A 15,091-nucleotide genomic window follows, 5' to 3' on the forward strand; every position below is an offset into this window, starting at 1 on the left:
AATTTTAGCAGGGTTCACTTTGATTAAAATTTTCAAGTCCTTCAAAGGGCATATAAATACACTAAGCTATACTTAAAACTCAAATTATCTATTGCAAGAGCACAGAAATAGGAAGGGTATATAAGCTCCCACGAGCCTATATGGCATGTCTGCACAGCAGGTGTGATTGTCACTTGCGTGAGCCCTCCTGTGCTAGTTTTGATCTAGTTCTCACAGCAGACTTAAGTAGTGGAGATGAAGTGATGGTTCCCTCACAGCAGACTTAAGTAGTGGAGATGAAATGATGGTTCCCATCAGGAATGTCTTGTTACTACACCAACTTAAGATCATGCCACCATTTCTTCACTGTTCTAATTCCCAAGTTAATTACGTAAAACTGAAAGAAGTACCCCTTAGTTCTGCTCCTGTAAGTGGACTTTGGTTTTGCTATACAGGCCAGTAGATGGTTCTTTTGTAAGCCCAAGAGTCTGCAAACAGAGAGAGGCAGGGCTACATTAAACCTAGTGAGTTGGCCAGTAAAAAATGGTGGGTTTTTTCGTTATAACCTTACTGCAAGCATATGCATGTTAATTGTTTAATATTTCCTATGAGCTCATGTAAAAAAAATTCTCGTAGCTGACTTTCATCCAAACCTCCTTGTTGTTCATGAATTTGGCATTTTGAATCAGTCTTTCAGAGTAAGGATCCATTTACATAAGCTTTGGTTTGATGTGTAGGTTTCAAGTAGTTGACTTGGTGTCAAAATGTTGGGGTTTTCTTGTTCTTATGGTGAGAGATGGAGTCAGTACAAAATGAGATTTTTAGCATTCATCTTCACCATGGTTCCTGCTCTTCATATGCTTACCTTCATGCACAGAAATGCTTCTGAGTTCAGAAGCTGTGTTTGAGACATCTGGTAAAAGATGAAGTATTAGGGTGGCTGGAAGCAGGATGTAGTAATTTATTTTTTTTCCGTACCATCTCTCTTATTTAAACCGCCACTTTGTTTTCGAGTTGTGGATATATTATGGTGTAAATTCTCGTAGTTCTCCCCACACAGTGTCATCTACAATGCTAATCTGCACAATGCGCAGCACAGCTTCTCTCCTGGGCACACAGTGTTCTCAACCAAATTCATTTTCATGCCTTTTAATTGAATAATATAAGAATTCTTTAGACCTTTATTTGAAAAGTCTCACAGGGAGGAGGAAGCTGAAGTAGCAAAAATAAATAAAACTTAGATCTACTGTGTTTGGCAACTAAAGGGAAAAGTGTTTGAAAATCCAAAAGCATTGATTTTTCTGAAAAATTCATGTAGGCTTTTATTTGTGTGAAAGTTGAAAACCACAAAATATGAATTTGTTTAAGAATGTGCTGTAGTTTCTGTCTCATGCAATTTCACAGTGAAATAAAAAGGCATAAAATGATCTGTCACTTTCATATGCACAGTTGTATCTGTTGATCATGTTACTGCACAATATCTGAAACAACGCTTCTATTAAAAGACACTACTTACAAGAAACAAAAGGTTATTAAGTGCTGTGAAATAGCATTTTATGTTAGAAGCATCACATTTTGTGGTACTTTCCAATGGAAAGGGAAGACAACTGTCACAGGTTACATCAGCTGAATAGCCTTTGTTGTAATGGATGCTTCTTTTGAGTAAAAACTAATGCCACAACGATTTTATTTCATTTATTTTTATTTCATCATTCTTGTTTTTAACTTTCCCTAGATGAGACAAGGGGCTTTCCTGGTCAACACAGCTCGAGGTGGGTTAGTAGACGAAAAAGCACTTGCACAGGCCCTGAAGGAAGGAAGGATACGAGGGGCAGCCTTAGATGTACATGAGTCAGAACCATTCAGGTGCTTTTCCTTTTCTTTTCTTTTTATTTTGTTCACTTTCTTATTTTTAAGTCTTAGTGCATGATACAATCAACAGCAACAAGTAAATTGAGTTTTCCCTTCATTTGGTAGCTAAATACTCCTTAGTAAAGCAACATGAATCTGTGCAGCACTGGACTAATGCAAATGTAGATGGAGCTTGTGTATGTGGTCAGAAGTGAAAAAAGTGACTTCCAAGATTTAATTCCTTAAAAAAAAAAATCCATTGGGTTTATTTAGTAGAAATAGCAGGGACTTGGGTTCAAATCCTGGGCACGGCTTTGTGTCATGGCTTTGAGGGGAGTGCTCCTTTGTCATTGATGCCACTCTGGACACAACTAATGTTGATGTCTGAACAGACTCTTTCAGAAGGCAAAGAGTTGAGATTTGGTGTGAGAAATAACTACTTTATGACACCTTTCTGGAGGAAAAGACATATTTCTGTCCAGATTGCCTCTGCAGGAAAGCCATAAATGTAACAGGTTGCAAAAAAAGTTAAGGTAAGGAAGGTGGTCAGAGTGCAGGTTTTGTTTTGTTTTACCCTTTATCAGGGGAGTAGTAACTCTGCTGACATTAGCAGAGCTGGTAGCACAAGCCTTAGTTTTTGAATGACACTGAGAAGTCCAGCGTTTTAGGCAGAAACGGACCACTCCCCAAAGTGGCATCGGTGTTACGGTATCAGCACTCCTAATCAGAAACGAGCCTATTTGATACGTCCTTGAGTCTTGAGCCTGACTTCTGAGTTGAGTTATGAGCATAGACTGCTGCAGCTTAGTGCTTGTATGTGGCAAGCCTTTTTCAGTTGTTCAGTCTGGGCGGGCAGAAATGTTAATTTTAACTGGAACAATCCACAGAAGTTTTTGAAGAGGAACAGATTCAGGACTTGAGGGCAGGTTGTAAAGACTGGAGAGAGGACAGTCTCTCTCGTATCAGCTTGGTGGGGGATTAGAAGCTTTAAAAAAATAGAATAGTACCCTTTTAGGTAGAATTTTTGTATCTACTGAGACACAATGCCACATCACAAATATTTAATTTTATTTATGCATACCCTGCATTCATTTACTTCTAAATGTAGTCATTACAATGCAGTAGTGTTGTGCAAAGCCAGAGTCTAACAGCTCAAGGGACTTTCAGCTGCGTACATTCTTCCCAATTCAGATCTCAGATCTGCACAAGCAGACCGTTGCACCTATAGGAAGCCCCATTTGCTGCATGGAGATGCCATCTGCAGAGATTCAGTTGCAGGATTACAGCCACAATTTCCTTTGGCTTCAGTGCTGCACGTCTATCTGATCGCAGCATGCAACTCTTTATTCAAGGGTTTTGCCAGATACTCTGATGTTTATTGAACTACAGATGAGATCTATCATTATATGAATTATGACCAACTCTGAAAGCACGCTTTTGTCTTAAAATATTTGTTCTCCTGTTGTTACAGTTGACTGTAAGATTATTAAAACTGGAAATAAATAGGAGGAGCAAGTTTCCATTATTTTCAGTTTCTTTACTCTGTATCTGTGATAGCACTTTTACACAGATTCATTGCTTTCCCTGAAAATCAATCTGTAAAGTAAATTTCCTTCTTTCTGTGAAGTTTCTATAAAGGAACAGGAAAGAAAAAATAGTTAAAAATAACAGAAAAAAAAAATTGAATTATCAAAAAAAGTTAAGGCTGCTGGTGGACACACTTCTTATTTGGAAATAATTGTAAGATTTTTTTCTTTAAATGACTAAATGTCACATTGACAGTGACTCTTGAGAGAACAGAGCTTTGTTGGCTAATGCAGTAAAAGTAAAACTGTGATGAAATGGACAAATGGAATGACATCCTGCATTGATTCGGGTCTTGCTTCATGCATTTCTGCACCAGAACTGGAGTGGCAGTGGCTGTAGTTAGCAGTAAGTGCATTGGACAGAAGCTAATGTTGTTACTATACTTAGTCTATGAGTATAGTATATATTTTACCCTTTGAGTCTATGAGAGGTGATTGTTGCTTATTAATACCATGAATAGTGTATTAAATTAACTGACAGAATTAAAAACAAACCCAACAAGGAATAGAAATGCAGTTCTTTTCTGTTGTAGAAATTAATCTGTGTATGTACAAATCCATCTGGATCCCCCTCCTTCTTCCCTCCCCTCTTCTCCTCCCCCCCCCACCCCCCATTATATTTTTGTCATTTGATCTTGTTTTAAATCTTTGTTTAGCTTTAGTCAGGGCCCCTTGAAGGATGCACCAAACCTGATCTGTACCCCACATGCAGCCTGGTATAGTGAACAAGCCTCAATTGAGATGCGGGAGGAAGCAGCACGAGAGATCCGAAGGGCGATCACAGGTACTAACTCACCTTATTAACTCCTTCACTGCGTATTTCTTTTTAACAATCTTTTTCATTCTTCAGTCTTGAAAGACGCTGAAAAGAGCCAAGCTTAGGTTTTGTTTACCACTTCTAATACTTGGAACGTAGAAACTAGCAAATACCCACTAAGTCTGTTCTCAGAACTGGAACAGATCATTTTGGAGGTTCATTGCAATTACAAAGAGAAGGCAGGCACTGCAAAAATAAGTACTTTTTCCATATAACAGAAATGTACTTACATGTGAAAAAATCCACTTTGTTGTTGTTGTTGCTTGTAAATATTACCCATTTGATGGGTTTGACTGCAAGTCACCCAGATACTGCTGGTATCTTTCATAGGTTTTCCTAGATGCCCCCTTATACTTGTCATGAGCAGTTCTGTTTCCTTTATTCTTCTCTTTTTGGCTCCTTTGTATTTTCCAAATTTCATCCAAATTTGTCTTAGAGGACGGTCTGGAATTTCAGTGTCTTTAAGGCTGTAATGTTCAGAGGTAAAGCATCTAGAGCTTCATGCTGTTCCTAGTAATGCTCATATCTCGACAACTCATTCTCTACGTCAAAATAAAGTTTTCAGTATTTTGTTGGGCGGGTGCTCTATTTTAGATGTTCCTCTCTTTAAAGCATTGCTAAGGAAGCCTGGCATTTTAAAGAGCAAAGTCTCTTTGTTATATAACTACCATGTAATTGTAACTGTTCACATAAGAGAAAACAGTTATGTCTTGAACATGCACTGCTAATAAATAAAATGAGAAGAGCGAGCCATTTGGCATGGGTTTGAATCCCTTGTAGCCTAAAATGAAAGGAAGGATTTTCATACTGGAAAACGATTCATTAAGCACTAATGTTCTCTCTTTAGTAGGACTTTGCTGTTTCCCCCTTGGCAATATAGGGTGAATGCTCTGCAGACATGAAGGGCCATCTGTGTCACCTTGAGAGTAGCTCAGTGCCAACACATTGCTCTGCTATGCGAAAAGCACTAGCAGTAGCTTTTCCTGTATCTTGTGCCTAGAGAGGCTGGGCAATTTAGTTTCATTTACAGCCTGTGCAGAAAGAAGATTCTCTGGATGGTGATTAAAGGCACCTCTTAAACTCGTGGTCTGAATTGCCCTTTACAGGACTATTTCTCTCTGTTTTAGAGGTAACTTAAAAGAGTCTGACCATCCCTTTGCTCATACTCCAGAAGAACTCTAATAGTATGTTCGTTAAGTTGTATAACTATTACCTGCTCCCAAATAGCTCTGGGAGCGATTGCACAAACCAGCATACGATACCTACTTGGGGGATGATTGATGTGCAAATAAGCATTAACAGGCTAAGATGTGAAAACTGAGTAAGAGTCAGCAGTACGGAGCTAGTTTTATGTTAAATATTGTGCAATAGCCCAAACATATGTGCCTGGGATGACAGACCTATATTTTCTTCAATGTGTGATTGTGCTATCAGCAATCTAAATCATTGATTTGTATTGAAGCTGTCAGCACTTCAGTGTTTGCACATGGTTTGTAGTAAGATCAAACTGAGGCCAACATTAGGGAGGTGAGAATGACATTGAATTACAGTGAAACAAATGTGGGAAAGATACAGGAAGTGTGGGATAAAGCTGGATACGTGAAAGCCATAGGGGAACACAGAGGAGAGAGGGTGTAGAGAGAGAAACTAATTGGAAAAAGGTGTACAGTGAAGGAATGCAGGCTATGACTACCATCTGATGATAAAGATGTTAAGTGGTTCTGCTGTTCCCAAAAAGTCAGTGACGTTCTGATGTATAAACTAAAAATAATAAGCAGAGATTAAATATCTTTAAATATATTTTTGAACATCAAAACATTCAAAGTTATTAAATAAGGAGGACCACTGAAAACAGTAATGGAAGAAACGGGAAGGCGAGCGAAAAGATCATTAGTGAAATAAGCTTTAAATAAATAAATAAATACTGTTTTGTAAGGGGAGACTAGTAGAACATGCCTACAGAAGTTAGCAAAATGAAGAATTGAGAGGGGCAAGGAGGAAGACAGGATTGCAGTTTGAAGGATAAACATCGGAAGAAGAAAGATACTATTCAAATTTATGGACAATCTTGGCAGAAGTTTAGATGAATATGTATTTCAACTAACTTTTGAAGATGATTTCTAATCAGGAGAATGGTAGGAATTCACCCATGACGGAGCATGTACCTCATCTTGTCCAATATTGAACTAAGAAGCCCTTTCGGCTTGTGCATAGGAGATGGGGAAAGTTTTAGTGACATAAGCGCAAGTCATGGAGTAACAAGTATTTGATAGTATCCACTAGACAAAAAGCAATTCTGTGAAAAGGCTTTTTTACAGCCCCATTGTGGCCAGGCTGATGGATAGAAAGAGCAGGCAAAGTAGTGAAGTCCTTAATCAAATTTCCAGTAGGAAGTCAGAGACAAAAAGCCTGAATTCTTTAATGATGGAGCATGGTCAATTTTTGAAAGCGTTTCTGGAGGACTACTGCCAGCAGTAGCAGAGGTAGACTCGAACTCGGCTCTTTCTACTTCTGTGCGTGCAAATGCGCAGTAAGAGTAGACTTTAGAAAGGATACATTAAAACAGATGTCAGAAAAAACACAGGCTCCGATTGATCTCCCGTTGAAATAGGTGGAAATATTCCTGTTGCCATGAAGAAAATGTGTATCGTATCTGTTCATGTCATTTTTTGCAGGGCTGGAGATAGTTCTGCAGAAGACAGTCAGAGGCTTGTCCAGTATGTGCTGAATCAGGTTGACAGATTTTCCAGTATCTGTGTCTTAAAACTTTAGTTATACTTCAGAGGTTAAGCAAAAGTTTTGAAGGAATGAAGAAGGGGGTTTTCTGGTGTATTTTCATTTTTTGTAGGAATGAAAGAGATGGCTGAGGATTAATAGATCATAGTAAATAAATGTGAAGAGCAATTGAGATAAAGAAGGGGAAGATCAGGAGGACATGAAAAAAGTGTCGGTCATATTCAGGTTTATGGCAAAATTCCATTCAGAATCCTACATTCTTCAATAAGTGTTTTTATTGCTGTTACACGTGGAGGGAAAGGGAGGAAAATGAAGTTAAAGACAGAGAGCAGGAGGCTACATTACTGAATTTGAGTGGCAGCCATGCTCTATATTCAAGATATAGCTTCTTGGAAAGCATGAATCTTGTTGATTATGGTTTTACTAAGACCCTGTATACAAAAGACAGAGACAGAGAACTAAAAATTATGCAGAGCATTTTACCCATTATTAACTAAGTCTCAGACAAAAGGGGAGTGGTGAGGATCAAAGCTCTTAGTGTGATTTTTATGTATTGATTTAAATATGCAACTATTTGTAACTATTTTTAACATAGATACATTAAGAGCATAAGGCATACAATTTTTATGGTTTTTTATTTCCTCTCCCTCACTTCCTCCTAGGTCGTATTCCAGACAGTCTGAAAAACTGTGTTAACAAAGATCATTTGACTGCAGCTACACATTGGGCCAGCATGGATCCTGGAGTTGTTCATCCAGAGCTTAATGGTGCTGCATACAGGTAAGCGTGCTGCAGGTGTAAAAGAAATACCTCCTTAATTCAGAGGTATGTATTCCGGAATAAATAAAAGACCTTCCTATTAAAAAATGAAGTGGTTTTGGATGAGGACCCAGCTATATTGTTTTCATAATTGTTGCATTCAGGAGAGTGATCTTGGTTTGCTAGCTGAAGTCAGTCATGCAGTGCATAAGTACGTTTCCTTTTCTTATCTTTTTTGTGTGGTCAGTAATATCTAAACAATATACAGTGTTTTCTGTATTCCATTAAAACAATTCTGGTCATCTCCAGTGAATGCAGTAGAAGTTTATGTTCCTTTTGCTGAAGGTAATGATACAGCAGTAGGTTACAGAAAGACTTTTAATAATAAACTATTGTTATGTGGTTTTGTGGCCTCCAGACACACAAGAGAACAAATAACTTAGTAGTGAATACAGTGGAATAGCCTGCGCTGATTATGAAAATATGTTTAAACTAGTGTTTTCTAAATTACATGTTGTCCTGGTTTCAGCTGTGGTAGAGTTAATTTTCTTCCTAGTAGCTGGCACAGTGCTGTGTTTTGGATTTAGGGTGAGAATAATGTCGATAACGCACCGATGTTTAGTTGTTGCTAAGCAGTGTTTACACTAGTCAAGGACTTTTCAGCTTCCCATGCTCTACCGACTGAGCAGGCTGGAGGTGCACAAGAAGCTGGGAGGGGGCACAGCCAGGACAGCTGACCCAAACTGGCCAAAGGGACATTCCATCCCATGGGACGTCATGCTCAGTACATAAACTGGGGGAAAGCTGGCCGGGGGGGCCGCTGCTCGGGGACTGGCTGGGCATCGGTCGGCGGGTGGTGAGCAATTGCACTGTGCATCACTTGCTTTGTATATTCTTTTATTATTATTGTTATTACTATTTTATTTTATTTCAATTATTAAACTGTTTTTGTCTCAACCCACGAGTTTTCTCACTTTTACTCTTCCAATTCTCTCCCCCATCCCACCAGGGTGGGGGGAGTGAGCGAGTGGCTGTGTGGTGCTCAGTTGCCGGCTGAGGTTAAACCACGACACATGTTTAATTTTTAAGCAAAAGCATTTGAGGGACTTGATCTATGTATTCTCAATCAACTGTGAAGGCAGCTCTTAATAATTAATAGAAAGGGGCAATTTTTTTATGTCTAATAGGTACGTTCCTTAGTTACTTTGCTTGAGAGTCGTTCTCTGTCCCTTTATCCCTAGCAGCTGTTCTAGCAGCAGATTTTTCTGAGTAGCCAGCTTCGCATAATTTTTATTTATGAAAAACATCTGCAATTTTTTATCTTCCAGTATGGTATTTACTCATCAGTAGAATGAAAGGGGCTGAGACAGCTACAGACACCTGCTTCCCTCAACGCCTTGAGGGAAGGGACAGTGCAGTACTTCCATTATTTTTTTATACCTCTTTGTCGTAATCTTTCCGCTGTCCTTCTTCACACATCTTTCTTATCTTTGTCCTTCTTTAGGAGGGCTATCCCATACTTTTAATACATACAGGATTTTTTTGTGTGTGTTACCCCATATGAGAACCCAGCTGTGCAATGCTGAGAAGTGAAGTAAAGCTCTCGTGTCCCAATGAGTTCTAACAGTCTCATCAGGAAGCGATGGAGAGATGATGGGGGGGAGCGTCACCACCCTCTGCCATAATCTCCTTTTCAGTAGCTGTAAGTGCACCAAAGGAAAAGAAAAACTTTGATTTGATCAACATGCGTATATCTCACATCACGTCAAGACGTTTACTTTTTTAAAAAGTACCCGCAGCCCTAAATATCTGAAGAAGGGTGTTTTTATTTGCTTAAATGAAAATTTCAAGCACATGTGTTCTCTTCCACACAGCATGTGGTTTCATTGACTTCAGTTTGGAGTACTCAGGGTAGAGCTGAATGCAATTGAGGCTTAAAGGCAGGTGTTGCTGAACAGGGGGTAATAACTCCAACCCTGTCATGGCAGTTAGGAACAGGGTTGCGTGCCCAAATAAAATGCAGTTGTTTGTTCTCATTTTGGGGGTCACAAGTCCAGCAGAAACAGGCTTCACAGCTAGAAATGGATTTTAACTTAGGAATGTTTTGGAAGTTAATGATTTACAAGGTAAAGACCATATGTATTTAATTCAAGCAGGATAAGCACAGAACTGAATGCCTTTTTTAGACATTGTTTCAGTCGTTTCAATAAAGAAAATTCATTGCAAAAAAATTTTGACTTGACAATTATTTTCAAATGCAAAATAAAACTTATTTTGGGAATTTTGAGGGAGAAGTTAGTCATACAACAAATACTAAAAGCTTCTTTCTGGAGAGGTGATAGAATAGTGTTTGAGTGTGGGTGAAGGCAGTTGTTATTATTCTGTGCAGTATAAAATATGCGGAACTTGAAGCTCAGGCTTTATGAAGAATTTGGTTTCAGTAGCAGTTTTTGCTGATACTTAATTCCTACCTGGATTAAGTACAGAATTTGGATTGATTTGTTCAAAACAAATTTTTTTGTCTTCTCTTTGCAATCCAAGATCAGGTTCAACTAGCTGAGTTCTGGAGTCTTTCACAGGCAGTATGATGTTTCAGATGTGCTAATAACTGTATCATAGTCATGTAATTGTATTAGAAGATAAGACCTGGGATAATAATTTATATGTTAAAAAATGCAAATAGCTCTTTCGGTGAACTAAATCTAATGGGGTTATTTTATTCTGGATATATCATTTACTTGTATTTTGATGTAGGACAGAACTCTTAAATTATCAGATATTATCGCAAGCAAAGAACACGGAGCATTCATCAGCAGAATATAATCTAGATCTTCTGAATATCATCGTATTCTGTGGAAAACAAACCCATTTACTATGTGAAATGCAAGATGCCCTATCAACACAAAAGGTCAAGCAAACGGGACCTATCCCATGAGTAAAGATTAATGATATTCCTGAGAAGGAACTATTTGTTATAGTCTTGGGGAAGCAGCATAATATACCCATAGCCCGCTTTTGTGTTATTACTGTGTATTTGTTACTGAGCTGCCTGTTAAATAACCCCCTGCCATTTCCTCTGTCCCAGAGTGTGCAGGCTATAGGCAAAGTGAAATTCAACAGCCAAGAAACAGTGATTGTGCCATTTACAGACGTGTTGACATATTTTTCTGCCTTCTAACAGGTAGAAGATCCAGGTACCGAAGAGGTACTTGGATGAGAATAGTTAGGTGTTGGTAATTCAGGAGTTACTTCATGCGCAGTTAAATTTTTAAGCTCTTTTGGGACAGACTCAGTTTCTTGAACAGAGCTTAACATGGTGCTTCAAGGTGCTTCTGTAGTTTAAAAAATGTAGGAGATTAACATAGAAATTAAAGTTGCCTTTCAGTTGTAATTGAGGGGTACTGTATTTTTCTTCATAAATTAAGACTATGTGGGGGAAGGGGAAGAAAGAGCATGAAGTAGCAGAGGAGGTATAACTGATCTCTCGCTTCTGCTTTCGCAAAAATTCAATTCAGTGGACATTTTACCTGGAAAACGTATCAATTTATTGCTACCAGAGGAGGAAGATTGGGAGCAACTTTATGAAGTGCTGTAGGGAATGTATTTGCTGGTTAAGAATAGAAGAGCAATAAATAGCAACATAAGGGAAGGTTATGTAGAGTAAAAATGCCCATGTATGGAGGCTGTTGAATTTATATGTTCTCCTTTCAGAGATACGATTTGCACAACACTGATGATTAAATTAAAAAGGGACAAAAATTATGAAAAGAGCATGGCAAAACAGGATTAGGAGTTGTCACGCAAAATACAGTTTCTGTAGAGGGGTATGTTATCTGTATTTTGGCTACTGCCACGGTTTAGCTTTAGGACAAGAAAAACAGTTGTAGGGCTTTTGGATGTTACTAAAAGTCTGTAGGAAGCCTGTGTCTGAGGAGAGGTGCTGGCAGGTAGAATCCTAATTATTATGACTTGGTCTCCAAGGGGAATGTTTTTATATACAGAAAGAATATTTGATGTCAAAGGAGAATTACGGATGTGTAGTCTGAACTGCTTAATGTGCTGATAAGGTAACTGTTAATGCTCCTGATCCAGCACCATCCATTTTCACGAGGGGAGGCTCTGACTTCTCTTCCTGTGGGAAACGCAGTTGCAGAATTTGCTCTCATCTTGATTTCTCCCAGCTCCGGTGTGTTGATGCTTGGGGAATATGTTGTTAGAAAGTAGAGATTCTGTGTTGGAAACGGTTGCTGTGTTGGGCTTTTAAATGGAAGTTTTTGTCGTGTCGTGTTGTGTTTTTTGCGAAGCACCTAGAGTAACAGATAAGCTGTTTCAAAATTAAATTTGAATAAATAAAACAATACCCAGTCTGACAGTTTTCATAGGAATTGAAGCAAATTTGATTAATAAGATTCAAATTGAGGTACTGAAACAAGCAACTAATTCCATTAGCAACTGCAAATTAATTCTAAGGAACCTCTCTGGAGAAGGAATTAGCATAGGAAGCCCTGCAAATATGTGTACCATTGGGAACAAAGTTCTGGCCTACAGGTGGTGTGATCTTTCACATACTGGTTATCCATCCCAGATTACAGTCAGTGGTATGGTCTGTAGGAATCTTTCCCAGGATGACCAGGCCAGTGTATGGTATCTTCATCGTCCCTGTGCCGTGTCGGATAGCCGTGCTGAGCCCCTCTGGCACAGTGTTTGCAAAAAGCAGTTCCCGTGGTGTTTCTGCGATGGAAGAAAAAAAGAACAAATCAATGTGCTTTCATCCAGCTTTTTTCCTCCTCTGAGTTTTGCGTAAGTTCTGCGCTAATTTTCTATCAGTTTGAGGGAACTGAGGATGAGCAGCACAAACATGCGTTACTTCAGAAAAGATGCTACTGAAACGGGGTGAAATTCCCTGACGCGTTCAGCGTTGAACTCTGATGAGAAGAAAATCAACAGCAGAATAATGTGATATTTGAAAAAAGCTTGACTAGACTACAAGTGCCTTTTCTGCCATTTAGTTCTAAGTAAATACTAGGGTAGCAAACGCCACAGTGAGTAAGTGGTAGGTTCGTCTGTTTAGGCTTTTAAATGGATAATGCTCTCGCTAGGATGCTTGGGTGAGCAGAATACAGCAGGAGAGAGCGAGGGACGAGTGTGCAGCTTTATGATGGGGGAAGCAAAGGGCCAGTGTTAAGCGGCCAGACTGAGGTAACTTGCAAATTGGTATTGAGGCACTTGGCTTAAAAGTGTTCATATGTACCTGTTGTTTACGGTATACAGTTTACAGTATACGGTATATGGCACTGTGAAATACCAGTGTTCATCAATTATAGCTGAACTTCGGGACTGAAGCAGTAGATTTGCAAAATTTTTTTAGCCTGATAATATCAGAGTCCTCATAAAATCAAGCTGAATCAGAGGGTGATTTTTTTGTTGAATTTGTAAAATATTCAGGCCTCGGTGTTCATCCAGAAGGAGTAACAAATCTTTAAAACCATCCATAGTGTTTTGTGTTTGCATCTCTCTCTCTTGCAGTCTGCCTAAAGCACTTGTCCTCTGTATAACTAGTCCTGGTTCTCTTTTCAGACAAGTACAGTGGCAAGTTTGATGCTGAAAAAGTTACTTGGGTGTAATAGGCTTGAATTTGTCATCTTAAGAGTGTGTGGGTATGATTGCTCTTTTGGGCAGCTATCAGAAAGCTACGACTGCAAGATTAGTTTAAAGAAATATTTTTTCAAACCACAGCAATGATACTTCAAAATTTCTGCGTGAGAATGAAGGAGAAAAAAAATCCCCGAAGGTCAACTTGAGGAAAAGTCAGAGAGAACAGATCGGTATTGCACGAACCTAGCCTGTGAATTACTTCTTGTTGAGGCATACTTTGAGAGGAGCAGTACTTCCCGGTTGTTTCCTTTGCTGTGCTGTCACTCATGCTATTAAATCTGAAATCTGAAGAAACAATCTAGCAAACCTTGTTTCTCATTTGGGTAAAAGACAGACTTTTTTGTTTTATTTAACAGCATCTGCATATGGTATCTCATCTGGAGCTTAACCAACTGTCTTTCTCACTGGTCTGAAAACAAAAGAAGCACCTCTCTAGCTCTAGAAGGAGGCAAGGCGGGCTTTCCGGCCAGTCATCCCTTGGTTTTCATGTATGTTCTCCTTTTCTTTTCTCAGCAGGTATCCCCCAGGCGTTGTAAGCGTGGCTTCAACTGGCATACCTGCAGCAGTAGAAGGAATAGTCCCCAACCCTATGTCTTTATCACACGGCCTCCCTGCTGTAGCCCACCCGCCCCATGCTCCTTCCCCCGGCCAAACTGTCAAACCAGAAGCTGATAGAGACCACCCAAGCGACCAATTGTAGCCTACAAAAACAGCATTCCCAACATCGGAGATTTCAACGTCAGCGTGTGGAAAACAAACAAACAAAACAAAACAAAACCCTGGATTTTGATTAAAGGCAAAACCATGAACTTACAGGAGGAGACGATTATTGGTTTAGAAACTGGTCCAATATACAGTATAAAAGGAAAAGGTGGGAGACAAAAAGAAGATTTGGAAACATTTTTTCCTCCGTATAAATTGTAGTTTGTCCCTGTCCAGTGGACTGATTCACTGTTTCTGTGTCCTATGGGTTCTTTGTTAAGCAAGAGAAGTTAGTAGTTAATTATATCATGAATGTACTTGTCTGTGTACAGTTTTTAGAACATTAAAAAGGGTTTGTTTGCTTAGCTGTCAACAAGGAAAAACATAAGGGAGGCATTCAACAAACCAATTTTGAGATTAAAAATCCTTTCTTTTATATTTTAAAACATGCCCAAAAATGAGGCAGTTGGCAAACTTCTCAGGACAATGAATTTTTCCCATTTTTCTTTCTACGCCACACAGTGCATTGTTTTTTCTACCTGCTTGTCTTATTTTTTAGAATAATTTAGTAAACAAAAGAAAAACAGTTTCTCCTAATTTTGGCATGAATTCCCTTATTTCAAAATGAAGACAACCTTGCAAAGAGATTTTGAGGAAAAAAAAAATAAGGTTTTGTATAAACGAGCATTGTGCTTTTTGTCACCAGTTAAAGTATATATTATTGGTGGTATGCGAAAAAGGCAATAGACTACTGAAAAGTAGCAGCTTTCTACGCCACACAGTGCATTGTTTTTTCTACCTGCTTGTCTTATTTTTTAGAATAATTTAGTAAACAAAAGAAAAACAGTTTCTCCTAATTTTGGCATGAATTCCCTTATTTCAAAATGAAGACAACCTTGCAAAGAGATTTTGAGGAAAAAAAAAATAAGGTTTTGTATAAACGAGCATTGTGCTTTTTGTCACCAGTTAAAGTATATATTATTGGTGGTATGCGAAAAAGGCACTA

At 38.7% G+C, this 15,091-nt stretch overlaps 1 protein-coding gene across 2 annotated transcripts in view; it reads left to right on the forward strand.

Moving 5' to 3' along the window:
• Positions 1–14,821, forward strand: part of CTBP1 (C-terminal binding protein 1) — a 264,992-nt gene extending 250,171 nt beyond the window's left edge. Inside the window, exons 7-10 of one of the 2 annotated variants that reach the window (XM_019473690.1) lie at positions 1,715–1,845; positions 4,073–4,200; positions 7,632–7,749; positions 13,900–14,821. In XM_019473690.1, coding sequence (XP_019329235.1) covers positions 1,715–1,845; positions 4,073–4,200; positions 7,632–7,749; positions 13,900–14,083 — 561 coding nt within the window. In that variant the 3' untranslated portion in view covers positions 14,084–14,821. Of the gene's footprint in view, positions 1–1,714; positions 1,846–4,072; positions 4,201–7,631; positions 7,750–13,896 lie in introns of both variants that reach the window. The other variant, XM_019473691.1, reaches the window with a different exon arrangement.
• The last annotated feature ends 270 nt before the right edge of the window (positions 14,822–15,091 follow it).

Source organism: Aptenodytes forsteri, unplaced genomic scaffold (assembly GCF_000699145.1).
Source record: "Aptenodytes forsteri isolate BGI_AS27 unplaced genomic scaffold, ASM69914v1 Scaffold88, whole genome shotgun sequence".
Classification (NCBI taxonomy): domain Eukaryota; kingdom Metazoa; phylum Chordata; class Aves; order Sphenisciformes; family Spheniscidae; genus Aptenodytes; species Aptenodytes forsteri.